Source organism: Pseudochaenichthys georgianus, chromosome 13 (assembly GCF_902827115.2).
Source record: "Pseudochaenichthys georgianus chromosome 13, fPseGeo1.2, whole genome shotgun sequence".
NCBI lineage: Eukaryota > Metazoa > Chordata > Actinopteri > Perciformes > Channichthyidae > Pseudochaenichthys > Pseudochaenichthys georgianus.
Window position 1 is genome coordinate 31,124,274 of NC_047515.1, and position 22,096 is coordinate 31,146,369.

The 22,096-nt window shown below is 40.9% G+C and overlaps 1 protein-coding gene across 1 annotated transcript in view; it reads right to left on the reverse strand.

Annotated features, from left to right (window-relative positions):
- Positions 1–22,096, reverse strand: part of dync2h1 (dynein cytoplasmic 2 heavy chain 1) — a 131,098-nt gene that overhangs the window by 41,368 nt on the left and 67,634 nt on the right. The window contains exons 76-82 of the mRNA XM_071205203.1: positions 20,065–20,154; positions 14,705–14,770; positions 14,544–14,594; positions 14,413–14,466; positions 14,037–14,168; positions 5,040–5,112; positions 139–299 (exon numbers count right to left, since the gene is read on the reverse strand). Coding sequence (XP_071061304.1) covers positions 139–299; positions 5,040–5,112; positions 14,037–14,168; positions 14,413–14,466; positions 14,544–14,594; positions 14,705–14,770; positions 20,065–20,154 — 627 coding nt within the window. The remainder of the gene's footprint in view (positions 1–138; positions 300–5,039; positions 5,113–14,036; positions 14,169–14,412; positions 14,467–14,543; positions 14,595–14,704; positions 14,771–20,064; positions 20,155–22,096) is intronic.

The following is a 22,096-nucleotide window of genomic DNA, read 5'->3' on the forward strand; positions in this document are numbered from 1 at the left end:
TAATTCTTAGAAATACAACTGTAATAAAGGAACATATCATGATAAGCATTGGCATGGCTCTTGTATGTATTTGTTATGCTTTCTGAAGACAGTGAAGGGGGACAAGTCAGAAAATGTCATAACACTTGATGATAATACCTCATGATAGTTTTCCCTGCCCACGGTTTCAACTGCCAGTTCTGCGAGCTCCTGGGACGGGTCTGCCCCTGGAGAGATGGTGATCAACACAGGCTCCAATTCTAATGTCTCAGCGTAGAGGCGGCGGAGGTTCAGAGGAGGGGGGGAGAGCTCCTTCATACCTGCAGAGACAAGGAGAGGGGGATAAGAGGAGCATGAAGGGTGTGAAATACATATATGTGAAGAGTGTTTCAACATTACATTTAAAGTTGTTATGCTGCTCAAAACTGGAAGTTCTGCACGGAGAGGGTTTACCAGGAATGGATATATATAAGGAGAAAAAGAGCAGTGAAAGGGGCTTTTGGGGAGGGTAGATGGGAAAAGAGACCATGGGTAGACAAATCAAGCAGAAAACGATGACAGGGAGACAAAGGGAGGGCATGAACAGGGAGAGGTAGACAGTGCCTAAAGGAGGTTGATGGGGAAGGGAGGTAGAAAAAAAATGAAAAGAAAAAGAAGAGAGGCGTTGATGGAGAAAGAAAGAGAGAGGGCACAGGAGGAAGAGACAGAGTGAGAGAGATTAGGAGCGAGATGTGCTGTGCATACTGAGTGCTAGTTATGCAGCAGTATTCATCACACATAGCAGAAGAATACCTTGTCAGCCTCCTGGTGTCGAGGAGCCAGGGTCTTTCTCTATGTGCCTCAGTGTGTGTCTGCATTTGTGCGTTTTTCTCACTGAGCATTAGGCTCTAATCCTGCTGTAATGTTATGAGTCAGACATGGGCTAATAGTGACACACAAGCAGTGGCACAGCCTCACACAGTGCGAGTGGCTGTCTTAGAAATTCCTCTATGACGTTATTCACACATCAGTGGATATCTTTTTCACACACACACACTTTAGTTTTCTCTTGCCAAATGAAGTCTGCTTCACTTGAAGTATACATACTTGCACGCACAAAAGGTCTTGCTAGAGAACATCTCAGAGCGACCTTTTGATATACATCACCATGGCAACTCTGAGCAAAAGAGTTATCTGACCACATTACTTTTGATGTCTGACTACAAAAGAAGGGAGCATATAAAGAATGTGCGCATGCAGAAATACGTGCACAAGCACATTTGACATGGGAAGGTGATCAGTATTTGTGCTGCAGACCAGCATCCTCTGTCTGAGAGTAGGAACGTTCACCTTGGATTTTATTACACACATAACGGCAAAGAGGAGCCTCTAAAAAGGCCGTGCTACATCCTCCCTGTGGTTCAAACACTGTTTAGTGGAGGAAACACTGACTGCATAGCTATGAAATAATGAGCATACATTCAGATTCATTGTAAAAACAAAACAATGTCCTATTGTCATTATGATTGATAAGGACAATAACTGAAGGACAGAGAGAGATGCTTTTTTTGAGGATATTTGAAAGAGGGTTTGTATTTTTGAAAAGTACAGAGAGCAAGCAAGTGAGTGTGTGAGTGTGAGTGTGAGTGTGAGTGTGAGTGTGAGTGTGAGTGTGAGTGTGAGTGTGTGTGTGTGTGTGTGTGTGTGTGTGTGTGTGTGTGTGTGTGTGTGTGTGTGTGTGTGTGTGTGTGTGTGTGTGTGTGTGTGTGTGTGTGTGTGTGTGTGTGTGTGTGTGTGTGTGTGTGTGTGTGTGTGTGGCTGTGTTCACCCAGGCATGCCTGTGTGCATGAACAGTGCCCAGGCCTGGACTGGGGGGATTGAGCGAGATTAGCTATAAGAGGATTACAGACCGTGCCTCATTAGCATACTGATTTACTGCCAACAACACATACACATACACACAAAAGCGTCTGCTCTCCTGTTCTTTATGTAATCTGTCTGTCTCTCTGTCATTCAGACACACGCTCTCACCCACATAACTTGTACACACTACACCTTCATCAAGGGGTTCACTGGGTGTTCAAGGAGTGTGAGGACTATCTCTTAATCAGGATAGTGTGTTTGTTTTTTATTACAACTGCCCACAAAGGAACATGAAGAGTGACACGTGTGCTCTCAGGGAATTAGCTTGAATGTACACACAGACGCACACTTTCAAAGAATATGAGCGTCAGAAAGGCCGGCTGTCGACACCCACAAACTCAGGAGTGCATATACGTACATCACAGACACTTAGACAAACAAAGTGGGACGCACAAAAGGATGGAGCGCGATCGTTTTACTTTGCATATATTTGACAATGAATCTTACAGCTTCATTTGGCCAGGAGTTAGCCAGTATCCTAAATCTAAATACTGTAAGTTTGAGCTTTTCAACAGTGCAGATAGTTTTAAGAAAATGAATCACGATAAAACAAGAAGGAATTAACTGACATAGTCAATGTGGTGCAAATAAAAAAAACACCTTTAAAGACGGAGAGATGGATGTAATGGATCCCCATCAACACAGATATACAGATAGGCACGCACAAAGGCTGGAGTGGGCCCCTCCACTCCCCAGTATTATTATTAGCACGAAGTGTCAGCTGCACAACAGCTGATGCTGAGTTTCTGTCAATAGAGCTTTTTGCTATCAGTAGGAAACAAGGCAGCCAAGGTATTCTGGTGCTCTCTTTCTCTCTGTCTTTATCTTCTCCCTTCTACTGTTTGGCAAACACGTTGTTCTTTTTAACAAAGTGCTCTCTTAATGTCCTATAAACAAACATTTTCAAATATGGGTGTGTGATGGATGAAGTCAACTTGACATGTTCACTTATTTTCCCGGTCTCATTGGTAGTGTAGGCAGCACCAGGGTCATATCATCTTATTTGTTATGCACGTATGAATACCCTAAAGCTGCTCTGAGTCCAGCAACACTCCAGCTCATCATTGTTTTTTAAAGCTATCCAGCATTAGATCCTGACACACAGTACCTCACTGTCATCCCAGGACTGTATTTCTATCTCTTTTGTCGTTGTTAGAGAAATGAATTACAGTATAAGAACACAAATCTTACAGCTGGTTCAGACAATTATAGTTTTTTTTTTATTTACCAGTCAATCTAGTTTACCACCCTCACCTATTGTCATAGGCTTAGGGTAGGGACCAAAAGAATGAGATTGCACGTACAACTGGTGAGAATGAGATTAGAAGGAGCTAGAGTAAGAAGCTCACACATCCAAAGGCAACTCAGACTACAGCTGCTGGTCCTACGCTTAGAAAGGAGCTAGTTGATCTGGTTCAGACTTCCGATAAGGAATATTGTGTGAATATTTCGATGTCCACATACTTTGTGTAGAGTAGTCACTGAATATTTTAATTATTAAATGTTTTCCCAAATTGCAGTTTATGCCACGTGCACATGCATGTTTAGATTAATGGGAAACATGCAAACTGTTTAAAGCCGGGTGCCAGTAGATTTGTGTAAGAATGTAGCTGCTGCTGAACATTATAGCAGGCGGTTGAAATCTGCAAAACAAGCAAAAAGTAGGGATGTATATCAAATGTTCTTCACAATAAAATACTTTTAGAAGAACAGCAGACCCTCAGTCTTGTTCAAATGCAACAATGATTATATACATTGTTCCTGTTAAGCCTACAAACTCTATTAGAATTCTCTTACTGCTAACCAGACGATCATATACTCATAAAGTGTTCAAAAACTATTGAAGGAAGTGGGAGGGGGTCTCATTAAAATAGGGAATGTTTGGCCTTGAGTTATTGTTTATTCATCAATGCATATTCTTATGAAGAAGATGCTGATGTCCAAAGCAAATAGATTTCCCTACGGTTAACACGCCAAGTAAGGCTTTTTAAATAACTGACAAAGGCAAGAAAAGCTACAGAAGCGTGTCCTGAGGCTGTGTGTTACTGTGTGTTGTAAACGCCTCCCATGTGGTTTGATTTGATACATTTTTCTTCATGTAATGAGAATAGAAAGTTCTGAGAAATGTGTTATTTCGTTTTACTTGCCAGCAAAATTGCCTGGAAAATGAAAAAAAGAAGATTAAAAAAAAGACTGACATATTTATGCACAGATGAATGAACCTGCTTTTTTTGCCACAACCCAAATATCCTACATAGCAAACGAGAGAAGAACCAATTAAACTAAAAGCCTCAGAAGTCAATTAACATGTCTCACAGCACAACTGAAAATGAGTTACACACACATACATTATAACCTGCATATTAGTTTCACCTGACATCAATTAGCAGCATCCCAGATAGTGCAGACAGAATCCAACCCATCATTAGGATTATCTGGACTGAATGAATGGGCTCATTAAGCACAATAAACTCTCTCGCAACATAATATGGGTGTCTTAGTGTGTGTGTGTGTGTGTGTGTGTGTGTGTGTGTGTGTGTGTGTGTGTGTGTGTGTGTGTGTGTGTGTGTGTGTGTGTGTGTGTGTGTGTGTGTGTGTGTGTGTGTGTGTGTGTGTGTGTTCTTTTGGGTATGTGGCAATTACTCAAGGACAGTGGCAGTCATATACAGGGATGAAGGGATGAAGGGATGAAGGGATGAAATACAAATAGAGAAGAAAGGAACATGGGTTGAAAACATAATTGTGAAGTGTATAGATCCAGAATAAACCTTGTGGTATTTTTGCTTGAGTTGAGTGTGAGGGCAGTAGAACCTTGAAAAGTGAAGCATCAGCAGAGCTTCAGTGTGTGTGTCTGTTTGTTTATCTCAACATATGCACACTTAAAATGTGTGCCAGGTCAAATGTGTGTATTCATTGATGTGATACTCATATCTAGGGTCTGGGCAAGTTACAGTAAAAGAGGAAACAAAAAGAAACCTTTTAAATTATCAATGAAGATCGGACCCATTTCTCGAGCAGTTGGGTGTAGCACGATGATGTTGTGAATAATAAATACATTTTCGCAGTCCTTGGAAGTACAACTCAGCTCAGCTCCAGCCCACTTAAGCACATTGATTGAAAAGATTTAAAAGTAAAAAGCCCTACAATGAAACACTTACCCAGGGCCTGGGTGGCAAACGCTGACATAGTACTCTGCAGTCGGTCTGGTCTGACTGCCTGAACCAATAACAGCTGGGGAGAGGAGAGCAGAAGAAAGAAACAACAGGTATCACTAAAGGTCAAACCCACTCATATTGTACACAAACTTGACAAATCCAAAAGGAAAAAAAGTAGCATCCTTTGGATTTGGATGCTCCTTTTATTATGTTTTTCAGAGCATCATTTGAAAAGTAAATGAGTAAGTCAATTGGTGTGACAAGTGGCTTCTGTCTTGCTCATGCTTTGAAATGAGATTAGCTAAATCTTTATTCAATCTCAAACCACATGTGAAGGGTGTGCTCAAGGGCACAAGCCAGCTGTTTTGTTTTCTGGTCACATCACATCTCTTTAAGAGGGAAAAAACCAAAGATTTGAAAAGGCTTTCATTAAAGTTATCACAGTAATAACTAGCAAGAATTTAGAATTTTGGTAAATAGGGTAAGCATTAATCAATAAGAATTATAATGTTTTGGAGAAATACTGTTTAATATAGTATTATAGGTAGTATAAGGTAGCTCCTCTTAGCCGTCCTACGGCAACTCCCGAGCAGCAGGGAGACTGGGTGACTGTTCAGAAGGGGCATAACACCCGTTCACATCTAACAGATATTCCCCACTCAGCGAGACACCCGCTGAGAAGCCAACTCTGGTTATTGGTAGCTCTATTATGAGACACGTGAATTTAGAGACCGAAGCCTCCACAGTCACATGCATTCCGGGGACCAGAGCGGGCGACGTTGAGGCGCATCTTAAACTGCTGGCTAAAAATAAATGTAAATACAGTAGGATTGTTATTCACGTCGGTGGTAATGATGTTCGTTTACGCCAATCAGAATGCACCAAACTTAATGTGGAGTCGGTGTGTAGTTATGCTAAAACAATGTCGGACACCGTAATCTTCTCTGGTCCCCTCCCCAATCTGATCAATGATGACTGACATGTATAGCCGCATGTCATCATTTCAGCGCTGGTTGTCTTGGTGGTGCCCAGCAAACAATGTGGGCTTCGTAAATAATTGGACAGCCTTCTGGGGAAAACCTGGTCTGATTAAGAGAGACGGCATTCATCCTACTTTGGATGGTGCAGATCTCATTTCGGCAAACATTTCAGGGCTTTGTGGACTTAATCCATGACTGGAGTTGAGACCAGGAGGCGGAATCGCAGTCTTACACGCTTCTCTGCGCTCTCTCCTAGGCAGTCATCCATAGGAATCCCGAACCCAATAAAATACCCAATATTAGCGGTGTGTGTGTCTGCCCAAGGACAATTTAAGGTAAAACCTAATAGAGGTGTCATCATACATAATAACCTAATAAAAGTAAATGTAACAACTACTACAGTGCAACAAAACAGGAAGATTAAATGTGGTCTCTTAAACATAAGATCTCTAGCATCTAAAGCAATATTGGTAAATGATTTAATATCAGATTATGATATTGATATATGCTGTCTCACTGAAACTTGGTTGAGACATGAAGAATATGTCAGCATAAATGAGGCCATTCCACCCAGCCATATCAACACTCATATTGCTCGAGGCACGGGCCGAGGAGGTGGAGTTGCAGCAATCTTTGACTCAAGTTTACTTATCAATACTAAACCAAAATTAAATTATACCTCCTTTGAAAGCCTCGTTTTTAGTCTTACGCATCCGACCTGGAAAACTTTGCAGCCAATCTTATTTGTTACAGTGTATCGTGCACCAGGTCCTTATTCAGAATTCTTATCAGAATTCTCTGAGTTTTTATCAACTTTGGTTCTTAAAACAGATAAAGTAATTATCGTAGGTGACTTTAATATTCATGTTGACGATGATAAAAATAGCCTTACTGTTGCATTTAACTCTATATTAGATTCTGTTGGTTTCTGTCAGAGTGTAAATAAACCAACCCACTGCTATAATCACACTCTCGACCTTGTTCTGACTTATGGTATTGAAATTGAGCAACTATTAGTCGAACTGCATAATCCTGCTTTATCCAACCATTTCTTAGTAACTTTTGAAGTACTATTACGAGACAAAGCATTAGTCAAAAGCTCTTGCAGCAGAAACCTATCTGTTAGTGCTATAGCCAAATTTAAGGAAGAGATTCCACCAATACTTAACTCGATAGCATGTCTGCATGGAGGGGAGGAAACTTATACAAAATGTACACCACCCCAAATTGATCATGTTGTTGATAGTGCTACTGATGCGCTGCGAATAAAATTAGACTCTGTTGCTCCTTTGAAAAAGAAGAAAATAAAACAACATAGATTAGCTCCATGGCATAATGCCGAAACCCGCAAAATAAAGCAAAAGTCTAGACAACTTGAAAGGATATGGCGTTCCACTAAACTTGAAGAATCTTGTTTAATTTGGCATATTACTCTCAATGAATATAAGAAAGCACTGCGTAAAGCGAGAGCAGCCTACTACTCTTCATTAATAGATGAGAATAAGAATAATGCAAGATTTCTTTTCAGCACTGTAGCCAGGCTGACAGAGAGCCACAGCTCGATTGAGCCTTCTATTCCCATAGCACTCAGTAGTAATTATTTTATGTGCTTTTTTAACGATAAAATTGTTACTCTTAGAAACAAAATTAATGACCTCTTGCCTTTGACCAGTATAGTGTTATCAACAGCTCCTGGAAACGTAAGTTCTAATATTACACTAGATAGTAAACTAGAATGCTTTTCAGCCATAAACCTTGAACAATTACATTCAATGATTCTCTCTTTTAAACCATCAACGTGCATGTTAGACCCAATTCCAAATAAGCTGTTGAAGGAAGTTTTTCCATTAATTAGCACTTCTTTATTAAATATTATGAATATGTCTTTATTATCAGGCTATGTTCCAAAATCATTCAAAGTAGCAGTGATAAAACCGCTTCTTAAAAAGCACAACCTCGATCCAGAGGTTTTAGCCAACTATAGACCTATTTCTAATCTTCCGTTCCTCTCAAAAATTCTTGAGAAAGCGGTCGCAAAACAGCTGTGTGATTACTTAAAAAACAATGATTTATTTGAAGATTTTCAGTCTGGCTTTAGAACACATCATAGCACAGAGACAGCTCTGGTTAAAGTCACAAATGACATTCTAATAGCCTCAGACAAGGGACTTGTCTCTATTCTTGTTTTGCTCGATCTCAGTGCTGCATTTGATACTATCGACCATGATATCCTATTGCAAAGACTAGAGCACTTAGTTGGCATACAGGGAACTGCTTTAGGCTGGTTTAGGTCTATCTGAACGCTCTCAGTTTGTACGTGTTAACGATGAATCTTCCACGCAAACCAAAGTTAGCCATGGAGTGCCACAGGGCTCAGTGCTCGGACCTATTTTGTTCACATTATATATGCTTCCGTTAGGCAATATTATAAGGTATCATTCTGTACATTTTCATTGTTATGCGGATGATACTCAACTATATTTATCAATCAAGCCTGATGAAATTAATCATCTAAATAAAATTCAAGACTGCCTTAAGGACTTAAAAACGTGGATGACCTTAAACTTTTTGATGTTAAACACGACCAAAACTGAAGTTATTGTACTTGGCCCGAAGAATCTACGAAACAAATTATTTAAAGATATACTAACATGGCATTAATTTGGCCTCCAGTGAGACTGTAAGGAATCTTGGTGTTATATTTGATCAGGATTTATCCTTTAACGCCCACATAAAATCAATTTCAAGGACCGCCTACTTCCATTTACGTAACATTGCAAAAATCAGGCATATCTTGCCTCAAAACGATGCAGAGAAACTAGTCCATGCATTTGTTACTTCTAGGCTGGATTATTGTAACTTTTTATTATCAGGGAGTACCAAGAAGTCAGTCGAGTCACTTCAGCTGATTCAAAATGCTGCAGCTCGTGTACTAACCAGAGTTAGGAAAAGGGACCACATTACTCCTGTTCTGGCTGCCTTACACTGGCTCCCTATAGAACACAGGATAGAATTTAAAATTCTTCTTCTCGCCTACAAAGCCCTTAATGGGCAGGCACCATCTTACTCATTATACCCTACTGTCCTACTAGGGCATTGCGTTCCAAGAATGCAGGGTTGTTGGTTGTTCCTAGAGTCTCTAAAAGTACAATGGGAGCCAGAGCCTTTTCTTATCAAGCTCCACATTTGTGGAATCAGCTTCCAGTTTGTGTTCGGGCGGCAGACACCCTATCCGTTTTTAAGAGTGCGCTTAAGAACTTCCTTTTTGATAAAGCTTATAGTTAGGGCTGATTAGATTCAGCCCCTAGTTTTGCTGATATAGGCTTAGTTTGTCGGGGGACATCTTACTTCTTCCTTCTCTCTGTCTATACCTGTGTACTCTCATGTTCCGATTAACCCAGCTTCCCCAAATTTCTTTCTTTTTGGTGTCTATATACGCCGGGATCCGGAGTCATGGATGATCCTGCGGGCCTGTGTCCTGGATCGCGAGCCCTGGATCGCGAGTCGTGGCTGTGGTCCTGGATCATCGGTCCTGGATGGATATCCTCGTGGATTCATCTTCCTATTATACACCCATGCATGTCCAAACATTTGGACTACCTATGTTGCAAATGTATTATCTTTTCAATTTGCTCGCCACTCACAGCTGCTCGCCACTCACAGCTGCTGCTGCTGCTCGCCACTCACAGCTGCTGCTGCTGCTGCTCGCCGCTCACTCTGAAACTCACCTGAGGAACAGGTTACATGCCGTCAGCGCTGAGACGTGATCCACCTTTGCTGAGTTCCGAATGAGGGCCACGTTCAACCTCATCCACCACAGCGGACCCGAGTTCCACTAAAGGCACGTCGGGAAGGGTTTCAGGAGCCACTCCACACTGGGCGAATCACTTCTGGGATCCTACTTTTGCCCGCCGAGTGGATTTAGCACGAGAGGGAGCAACTCTTGCAGAGATAAAGAGTCGGAAGTGTGGTCCCGGCTCTCCTCTCGCCGCCCTTCTCGCCGCTCCTCACACCGCGTATCGCCGCTCCTCTTGCCGCTCCTCTTGCCGCTCCTCTTGCCGCTCCTCTTGCTGCTCCTCTCGCCGCTACTCACACCGCGTATCGCCGCTCCTCTCCGAGCCTGTGCTACCGGCGGAGATGTAAAGTGGATTAAATAGCCGGTGTAACGCGGTGGGATTACCTTCTCTACTCTGCTGTGCTGCTGTAGCTGAGGCCTGGTTTCACCTGCTCTGCTCTGCTGTGCTGCCGCCCGCTGAGGCCTGGTTTCACCTGCTCTGCTCTGCTGTGCTGCCGCCCGCTGAGGCCTGGTTCCACCTGCTCTGCTCTGCTGTGCTGTGCTGCTGTAGCTGAGGCCTGCTCCACCTTGCTCCGGGAACAGCGTGGATACTGTTGTGCTGGACTGGGAGAATGGCGGGTGTCGTGTTTCTGCTGTGCCTTTTCTTGGCTGTGCTGGACAAGGAGAAGATCGCTAGTCGTCCTGAACAATCTACTGGATTCGGGTATGTTCTGCCGCCCGCTGTGGACATCCCCTGTACAGTTTCGGAGGTGTTGCACAAACAATTGCTGGTTGCACTGTCGCGGACATTCATTTCGGAAAATGTTTGTCTTTCTCACATGCCTGCCACGATGGTCCTTCAGAATTGTTTTTTAAACTCTAATCTCACTTTCGCGAAGTTTGCTGGTGACTCTAGAACAGCTGACAATGTATGTGTGTTGATTAAGAGGAAAAGGTGCTTGGTATTTTTATTGTTGTTACTATCAGGAAATGTACAGCCAAATCCAGGTCCACCGAGCAGTATTAGTCAAATAGCTACTCCTGCTGATTTTATATCTAGATCTGGGCTAGGTTTAATTCATTTAAATGTGCGTAGTCGGTTACCTAAATTAGATTTTGTCCGTATTTGGGCGAGTTCTACTGATGCTGATGTCATTGTCTTATCAGAAACGTGGCTAGATAAATCCATTTTGGCCTCTGACATTTACATAAATGGTTACAGTGTATATCGTACTGACCGGCCTAAAAAAGGTGGTGGCGTTGCCATTTATGTGAAAAATAAGTTTTGTGTAACTAATATGGTTTCCAAATCTGTTAGTAAACAGCTAGAATTTTTAGCCGTGAATATTGAGGTAACAAAGGGTCAACAGCTCATGGTGGTGGGCTGCTACAGGGCCCCTTCGGCTGTCAAGGACTCTTTATCGTCATTGGCAAAACTGTTATCGCAACTTTCCTACAAGGAAATAGTGCTGCTTGGTGATTTTAATTGGGACTGGTTAACTTCTGTGTCAGAGGATTTTAAAAACCTGTGTACCTCCTTGAATTTTACCCAGATTATAGACAGTCCTACTCGCCCAAATATTAAGTCCCCAAATTAATCCTCCTTAATTGATCTAATTTTAACAAATGTTCCACATAAATACTCATCTGTGGGAGTATTTGCTAATGATGTGAGTGACCACTGTGTTGTAGCCACAATTAGGGACACTAAGGTCCAAAAGGTTAAACCACGTGTCATCACAAAGAGAGACAAAAAACACTTTGTGGAGCAGGGTTTTTTACATGATCTGTTTGATTTTGATTGGGGTAGAATCAATTTGTGTGCTGATGTAGAAACTGCATGGTCTTATTTTTATCTTGGTTTTATGAAAATTATAGATAGACATGCATCTCTGCGTAAATTTAGAGTGAAGGGACGAAACAATCCCTGGTTTTCTGCTGAGCTGTCCAGTCTCCTTCATGAGAGAAATAATGCTTGGGCTAAGGCTAGGAAATCAGGCTCAGAGGTAGAATGGCTACGTTTTAGGCAGCTAAGAAATAGCTTCATATCCCAAATAAAAAGTGCTAAATCAAAGTACTATTTGTCGGTTACCACAGAAAACCTGAATAATCCTAGGACATTTTGGAAAGCCATAAAATCGATTTCCACTGGTGATATCCCAAATGAGCTACCTCCGTGCCTTATCACAGCATCTGGCACTATATCAGACAGGGCTACTATGCTAAATTGTTTTAATAAGCATTTTGTGTCTTGTGGCTCTCTGTTTGGCTGTGTGGCTCCTGTGAACGCTCCAATCCTTGACTCTGAACAATGTGGTCTGGAAAACCCTTTCAGTTTTACTCCTTTAACTGTTGGTATTGTTCATGAAGCATTATCCAAGTTAGATCCTAGGAAACCGGCTGGCCCGGACAACGTAGAACCTTTCTTTTTAAAGATAGCTGCAGATTTTATTGCTCCACCTCTTACTTCTCTTTTTAACCTCTCCCTCAGCACGAACACAATTCCAAAAGTATGGAAGTCTGCTTATGTCTTGCCTTTACTGAAAGGAGGGGAGGCAACTATTTTAAATAACTATAGGCCAATCTCTAAATTGTCAGTTCTGGCTAAGGTGCTCGAACGCTTAGTGAGTGAACAAGTAAAGGAGTTTTTATGTATAAATGATATCCTGTCTAAACATCAGTCAGGATTCAGAAAGAAACACAGTACCATCACTGCGACAATGAAAGTGGTAAATGACATTACTACTATTTTAGATAATAAGCAGAGTTGTGCAGCTCTGTTTATTGACCTTTCCAAAGCGTTTGACACCGTTGATCATCGCATCTTAAAGCAGAGGCTACTCAGTATAGGCATATCCAGCCATGCAGTGGGGTGGTTTGTGAACTACCTCTCTGAAAGGTCCCAATGTGTTCATTTTGATGGACTGTCTTCTGAGTGGTTAAACATTTCTAATGGTGTACCACAAGGTTCTGTTTTAGGACCACTTTTATTCTCCATATATATTAACAGCGTAGGTGATAATGTGGATGAAGCTACTTTACATTTTTATGCGGATGATACTGTAATGTATTGTGCAGGTCCCTCCATTAAAGAGGCTGTTGTTAAATTACAAGCTGTTTTTAACACTATTCAGACTCAGCTCTCTGAGCTTAAGCTTCTTTTAAATGTGGATAAAACCAAGGTAATGCTCTTTTCAAAAGCTAAAAAGACTCCAGAGCTTGTTTTAGATATTGTAACTACGCAAGGAACAAAACTTGAAGTTGTTGCCTGTTACAAATACCTTGGTATCTGGCTTGATGATTGTCTCTCTTTTAAACTTCATGTCAATAACCTGCTAAAAAAACTGAGGGTTAGGCTAGGTTTCTTTTTCAGAAACAAGTCCTGTTTCTCGCTTGAGGCCAGGAAAAGGCTAGTCACTGTGACCTTTTTACCTGTGCTGGACTATGGGGATTTGTTGTATATGAATGCACCTCCCAATTACCTGAGCAAATTGGATGCTACGTATCACAGTGCTCTGAGATTTGTCACAAATTGTAAAGCGCTTACTCATCACTGTACCCTGTATGCCAAGGCAGGTTTACCATCACTTACTGTACGGAGGCTCAGTCACTGGTACACTTTTATCTATAAAGCTTTGTTGGGTAAACTCCCGTATTATATCTGCTCGCTGATAACACAGAGAGTTGCAAGCAGCTATTGTCTGAGGTCACATGATGTGGTCTTGTTAGATGTGCCAAGAGCAAGGACTGTCTTCGGTAAGACAGCTTTTATGTGCGCAGCTCCACTTGCTTGGAACAATCTTCAGCAAGAATTGAAACTGAGCAATCTCATTCCTCTGCATGTTTTTAAAGCTAGGGTAAATGAAATGCTTGCCGATACAATGGGCACTTGTAAATGTCTATAACTATGTATCCTGTAAATATAATGTATAATGTCCTTTATTGTTTTATGTTTCATGTGGAACCTATATGCTGCAGGTCTCCCTTGAAAAAGAGATCTATGATCTCAATGGGACCAATCTGGTTAAATAAAGGTTTGGAATGAAATGAAATGAAATGTACACACGGCATCTATTGCATGTCTGTCCGTCCTGGGAGAGGGATCCCTCCTCTGTTGCTCTCCCTGAGGTTTCTCCCATTTTTCCCTTTAAACTGTGGGTTTTCTTCGGAAGTTTTTCCTTGTACGATGTGAGGGTCTAAGGACAGACGGCTGATGAAGTGAATGCTTTTTGATTGATAGCTGACCTGCTGGAAGGAAGTAATCTTCTTGGCAATGGAGGATGGGATTTCCTGCTCACACTGCGAGCTCTGCGAGAAGGACAGCCAAAGGTCTGAGTCACTTAAACTTAGCGACTGGTAAAGGGCCGGGAATGTAGTCTGTAAAAGAGTCCAAGTTAAAAAGGGTTAAAGACAGGTGAACAGAACTGCTTAGCTGGCATTGTCTTTGAGTCGCATTAAGTTATTATTTTATACGTCCACTGGTTGTTGGAAAAGTCAAAATAATTGTACATCATTAAGTTGTTATCACAGATTACAACTGCAACTGATGGGGTAATATTGTACATATTATGGTTTGAGTGTGTTTGTCTGTCTACATCGGTAGGAGTATCAATGTGTTTACTTTAAAAATGGCCACGGCTCCTTGTCTCTCCTGATCAATCCAAGAAGGGAACTCCTACAGAGAGAGGAGAGGTGTAAGTGAATTACAGAAGAAGCATTGTGTTTTCCCAGCAAAGAAAGCTGCTCTCTTACCTCTTTCTTAAACATTTCTCCTACAATGGATCCAGTGAAGACATCCCATTCCTGCAGCAAAGGATAGTGTTATCATTACAGCAGGTCCGAAGCTAAATGTAGCTTTATTTCATTTGTCACTGAATTTTTTTGAAATATGCTAATTCTTCCAAGATACTTACACTCTCCTGGAAGAGTTCAGGGTACATGCCTTTCACAAAGTGCATAGCAAACATCAACTGGTCAGCCTTGAAAAGAGAGAGAAATAAAATGTTGAAACATTGATGGAATATGTCACATACAGTACATGTATGAGAACATTCTGTGCTCAAACCCCAACAAAGAAGAAACAAAATGTTAGCAACTCTTCCAGGCCGAGGAAGAGATCAAAATGTATAGGTAGGCAATCCCCCACCTTTAAGAATCCCATAAACAAGAAAACCTTATGTATGCTGTTAACTATTTTGAAGACAAATGAAAAGATATATAGAAAGAAAGACTGACAAATATAAGAAATAAACCTGTATGTAAATCAGGTTTAACAGTAACAACATTACTGCAGCACAGCATACCCGCATGTTTTCTTTACTGTTAAACACAGTTTACATTTACACTCAAAGTAATTTTTTTTACATACAGACATTATTAATTCTGCTTTGTGAATGGCCCAAAAATGCATTCAAATATTGTCTTATCTCTGTGTAAAGTTACAGTATAAATTACACCTGACTAACATTTTTCCCTTCACAACAATACCATAATACCTATTTACTGAAGGTAATAACAGGCTGTGTAACTAATAGCATTCACATTGAAATGCGTTCACACTGCTTCAGTGCTAGTCATGTATATTCATGTGCATCTCATTTTATGCACTTAACAACCGGATGGCGAGGACCGGTGCGTGTGCAATTCAGTAATACCTCTCAATGGGCTTTTGTTAAGTGGCATTAAGTCAAATGACTGTGGTAATTAAATCAGATTGGCTATTTATATTAGCTGCTAGTGCTACCAGATGTGGGCATTGCTGATGGAAACAGGTACATACGAGAGATGTAGCTCAACGGAGAAAAACCTCTACTGCAAACCACAGTGGCTATAATCATTCAGATGCACCTAATGAGCAGTTACTGAAATACAGCATTATTTTTGATGAAATTAAATCCTGTTAGCCACGGAGACTGCATGTAAAAGACACCTGAATCGAATAAACCAGTGATTTGGGCTCCCAGTGGTCTTTTAGATCCACCTGAGAGTGTGTGTTAAACTAAGTACTGTTAGCAAGAATACTTATTACACTTGAGGAATAGTGCAATAGTGCAATTTGACAATGCAATCCAATATTGAGCCTCCTGTGTTCAGCCTACGTTTCTATTCATAACCAAGCCACGTGGGACCCATGTACACCAAATCCCATGACCCACAATATTCCCGTGTCAAGCTGTTTGCACAAGCTGCCTGCATGGGACACGGGTCAGGTAGTGTGTCACATAAACATTCACACCCACAGGCCGACACATAATATAAATGTTTTCTTTTGTTTTTGAAAGAAATATGATGGATGTCTCCCCACACACTGGATTCAGTCATTCGCTGGTGCTTTCTTTTCCCTCGCAGCAATTATAGGGATCAGCTCGATTCACTGTGATGAACATTCAAGACTTTAACTGTAAGTGTAAGAGAATTGTTAATCACATAAATGAGTTTAATACAAATAGGTTCATTATTTTGTTCCGAAGGTTTCTAGGCCTATTATGCAAGTGTGTTCAGTTTTATAAATCCTTTTAAGTATTTATGTCTATCTTCCTATCCTCGAAATGTTGTTGAGAAAAAAACGTTTCATTGTGTACCTTACGAACAGCTGTCGAACCAGTTTGAGCACCAATGAGGCTAACCTTCAGATTGCATTTGAACTACAGATGTTTTACTACCGTGCCTCTTTCTGACCTTCTCCATGGTTTGTTGATGTCTGCATGATTTACACCAAGCTGCCAAGATCAACTCCATCAACTGAGAGTGGGCGCAGTTGAACCGAGAGAGAGCCGAGCCATGTGAAATGACTGATCTAACAAAGAGTGGCACAAAGTCCCGTTTTTGTGTTTTTGTGTGGATCTGTGTGTGCATGTATGTGTCAGAGCCAACAGAGTGCAATGAGAATAAAAGTTGGTGAGAGTGTGTGTGAACTGCTGTCATAGTGACACGTTGACAGGAGGAACCAGTACAACCTGGAATATGTCACTCTTTTGGCACATCAACTCAAACTGCTGCATGTAAGAGAGGCTTCCACAGTCTCGGACACACAGTTGACCTCCTGAATGCTTATTCCTGCCACCTCACACACCAGCATGAATAAGGACCCGACATAACAACGGTTCACACATAGACATCCATTCACTGTATATTAAACACACACAGATACGTGTCTCAGCGCTTTCACAAAGAATGGATTGTACTAGTTACTTTTAAAACCATTAGTATCGCATCGCTTATGACCGCTATCTATAATCATGTAACAGCGCAAACACAGCAATGACGTTTTGCAGTGCGATTGCCCTTTTTTGCATCTGATCGCAATCATCCATGGGGCAAAGTATAAATTGCTCGAGGCCAATGCGTTTATTCAGAGAGTCACCCCGAGTCAGAGGTCTCATCATGGGGGGGCTGCGAGAGTCACATCTCTATATCTCCCGCAGGTAATTAAAAGAGGTCAAACGAAAGCCAAGTATGTGGTATAAAAGGGAATAAATACTTTTCTTTTGGCTATTAGGTATTATAACCATTTATTTCCTTCTTTATCCTTTCTGCATGTATTTTCAAAACAACATGTAACCTTGCTTTCTTCATTCATTTATGAGGACACAGCTGTCATTGCATCCAGTCCTTGCATTCCAAAAGAATGAGTTTGAGCCTCTGAAGACGCAAATCACTTTACTGTAACTGCATTATCTGTGTGAATTAGACAGTTTTTGAGGTGAGGCTGATTTGCATAGAAAGGGGACAATTTTGCACACAAAGTATGCATATTATCTCATTTATATACATTCAAAAAAGCCCAGGAGCAACGAGACGTTATTTGTTTGACAGCACAGTAAGGGGTGCATTTCACTCTTTGCGAGGTTTTTGACACTTGCACAATTTATTTTTGCTACAACAGCTGAGCTGAGCAATTATTTTGTAAATTCTCCCCTTATATATATATATATATATATATATATTCTACTCAGTGTGTCCACCCATCCATTATGGTCTTTAAGGAAACATTTTCTCAGTGGATTTCTCTATGAATATTTCTAAAGGCCGGATGATTTTTTTAAGGCACAATAGTTGCATAAACCAGACAGAGACTACATACTGTTGATTCTTAAGCACTGACTTCATCATGGTCAAGTTACACTTCATGTCATTGCAGGGGGATAATATACATAAATATATAATTGATATGTGAGATTTTCTTCATATTGGAATGTTACGATACGATAATACTTTATTGGTCAGATCAAATAAAGTCCAACACCAACATAGACACATATCCAGACACAATACAGGAAACACAAACAACGAACATTTAACATAACATCACAATCACTGAGGGAAAACGTTTTCATGACCCGTTAGCGTGCATTTGATCTAGGATTTAGCTTTGTATTTACTGTGAGGATTGACTGATGTACAAAAGAGTGCTTCAGTCTGACCTTATGGAATCGTGGGACCCTGAATGTTCATTCAATTATGTTTATTTCCAACTTGAAATTAATTGTAAAAGGTACAATTATCATAAACATTAGGTGAGAGCATCCAGCCAAAGAAATGCAATGACACTTTTTAACATAAACAATCAGTGTTAAGCCCCTTGAGGGAAATCTGTGATTTGTGATATTGGGCGATATGAATGAGTTGCCTTGATATAATCTGTACCAGATGTCAATCTGCATTTTCAAGAAGCACATCCAAAATAGATCACCTATATGTCATTCAAATATACCACTATATCATTAAGGAGACTGCTATTAGCCTAACATTTGTATTTCACAGGCACATCCAGGAATGTAACACTGAAAATACTCCTCTTCAAGACATTTACTAGGTGAAAATGAAAGCTGGTCAAATATAAAACATTTCATTATAAGTCAAATAACATATGCTTAATAATCTTACACACATACAAATATAAAATATAACATAAAAGAGGTTCAACAGTCTAAATGTGAGTAACCCTGATTCCTAATTAAGCTTCTGTGTGGGTAGCCATGCTCAATCAATACCTGATTAAGCTGAATCAATTCCGTTCCTAGTGGAATTTAAAACATACAGAACAGTCTGAGTGCCGACCACGGCTATAAAAAAGACATTCTGAAGATACTGTATGGGATGTTTGTTTTTTCTACAGATGCTTTGGTATAATATCCTCCTTGAAATTAACCTTTTTCTCCCATTATGCTTCGCTCATTTTTGTCCTCTCTTGCTCATTATCCACCTTTATCTTTCCACTGGACTCTTTCTCCCGACAATGTTTCCTCTCTGCTAATGACTGGACTGCTGTGTGTGTGTGTGTGTGTGTGTGTGTGTGTGTGTGTGTGTGTGTGTGTGTGTGTGTGTGTGTGTGTGTGTGTGTGTGTGTGTGTGTGTGTGTGTGTGTGTGTGTGTGTGTGTGTGTGTGTGTGTGTGTGTGTGCGTGCGTGCGTGCGTGCGTGCGTGCGTGCGTGCGTGTGTGTGTGAGTGAGTGATAAACCCCTTGAGATGCACCATCTCGTTTTCGAGGGGTCCCGAAAATGTGTGTGTGTGTGTGTGTCTGTGTGTGTGTCTCTATGTGTGTTACTGTGTCCTACTGTTGGGTTGATAGCCTGTAGACGTGATTAGCAGTTAACAGCCTCCCTATCTCTGATTGAAACGCACGCACGCAGGCACGCACGCAGGCACGCACGCACCACACACACACACACACACACACACACACACACACACACACACACAGAGAAATTACATTTACCATTCACTGCCCAATCGATGCAATGACTGCTCCATGTTGGTCAATATTTGACACTTCATTACTGTGTTAGTTGCAGTGGTCTGATTGTGTAAGTGTGTAAATGTATTTGTTTATCTGATTGTGCGTTTGGTTTAAACAATCAATAAGAATACTACAATACTACAACTTTGTACTACAAGAAGTACAAGAAGAAAAATAAATACATAACAAATAACTAGATAACCCAATCAGCTGAGGTAGCTGTTGGATTTGACTTGTTCTCTCTAGTTGTGAGTACAAAAGTAGAGACATGTATGGTTCATGATGGGTGATGTGCTGAGGGCAGTTGTTATAATTTGAATCAATTTAACAACGAGCAACAAGGGAAAAAAGTAAAACAGTTGGAGGTCTTCTTCCAAACAGATTGATGTTGTTTTGCTGTGAAAACCCATTTGAGGTTTCTTTGTTGTCACTATCCCCTCATCACCAACACAAATTACCACATGGACGACTGGCATTTTTAGGGAGTCTCGAAACCACATTTGTCCTATTTCTGTGTGTAAGTGTGTGTCTTACCTTGAAAAGAGACCGGCAGACATACTCATACACCATATTCTTCAAGCTGGCGTCCAAAGCAGAAATCCTGGCCTCAGTAGTCTCTGTTTCCTAAAATGAACACAAAAACACACATTCATGAACACAATAAAAGAGGGAAAATCATAGAAAGATGCGGCTGCTAAGAGAATGTATGAGGGACATGATATCAGAGATCTAAAGTGTTATTCCTTAGCTTTTAACAGAGTGTCTTTGTTCTACATGCTTTTAATTCAAGCTATATAAGAGCGAGGTGTTTGAACAGCTCGAAAATATTAAGGACAAATGTATTCAAATGACCTTTTAAGTTAGGCTGCGACAGCCTAAAAACTGACAGGGAACGTGTATAAATACAAAAACATCACTTTAATACCAAAGGTGAGACCAGAAAAAAGATAGAAACTCAATAGCAATAGTTAAACAGAATAATTCAAGCATGGTATTTGGACACTAACAGTAAATGTGAGAGAAATAAAGGGCAATTTGAGTTGGATTTCTCTTGTTCTGTCTTCTTTAACAGTTCAGCATGTCTTTTACTCATGTTATCCTCCCTGGATGTCTGTCTTGTGGATTTTTGCAGGCATGTTTTTTAAACACCTGTGTTTACAGAGTGCTACCCTGTGTATAAAGTACATGACGTAAACATGTTATGTATCTGCTCTTGTGTTTGTGTGTGTGAGCTAAAATAAGGATTTTTGTATGTGTTATTTCAGACATGAGAGGTTACAATTCTCATCTAGATCTCATTTGCAGCTCATGGAATATAAACGCAGTCATGCAAAACAACTGAAACAAAGAGAGATAGATCATTCTGACCACAGTGAATGTGTCCACAAGCCTACCTGCACACAAACACACACACATGTGACAGTGGTGACCAGCTGCTGCCTGGTGACATTCTTGGATGACAGCACTGGCTCCAACAACCCACACAGGATTTGGGGAATTAGTGCTCAATCTTTTTAACCTACTGTCTGTGTGCATGTTTGTGAGAATGTGTGTGTCCTGTTTATCAGACAGTGTGTTGAGGGGCTCAGATGGAGAGCAGCAGTGTGATAGACACACCATGATGCTCTGCAGCTGCACAGGCCAGACTCAGATAAACTGGCTGATAAATCGAGCTAACCTGATACAAAAGATAATCCAAAAAGTTGAAAAAAAAGGAAATGGTGTTTAGCTCATCCAAACTGTGTGCTGAACTAAATAAACTAGAATATATTAGACATATTAGAAGCCCGATTTCCATAAATAACACAAATCACATTGTTGAATAATGTTGCTATATCAGTGTATATACCTTGTGGAAAGTTACTGCACCTGTCCAAAAAATTGTCACGCATACCCTGAAAAATGTTGATTGTCATTTTACATTTTGTTTGTGTACGGACATAACACATCAGATATAAAGGATGAATTAGTGAGCTTAAGAGGAGGAGGTTATCTGAACTTTGTTTTTCTTTATGCAAAGCTAAGCAGCTGCTGTCTGCAGTCTTACGGTACGTCCACACAGCAGCTTCAGAAGAATCTTCCACCGCTTCCAACGCTTCTCTGCCCATTGACTTTGAATGGGGATGACGTCACTTTGCCTCGCTTTTCGCCGAACTGCATTGTGGGGGAGCGAAGCGAAGATTTCCAGGATGTCCAGGATTTCCAGGATTCAAAAGTTGAGCAATGTTCAACTTTTGAAGCTGAGCTGGAAGCGCCAGCCAATCAAACACGTTTATGCACATCTGACAGGAGAAGCGCTAGCCAATCAAACCGCGTGTAAGCAGGGAGAACCAGACCGCAGTTCATTTCCTCATATTCCAAATGAGAAATGACGGTAGCAAATCACCCGGTTCTTTACGACCAGAACTATTAACGGGATACAAACCGGAGGAACCAGGCATGGAGGGAGGTGGCAGAGACAGTGGGTGAACCTGGTAGGTTTTCGCCTGTTTGGGGAGTTTATATATATATATATTGCTCGCATAAAATCCCCGGGGTTTTTTGCTTTGTATGTCGGGGGCGGGAG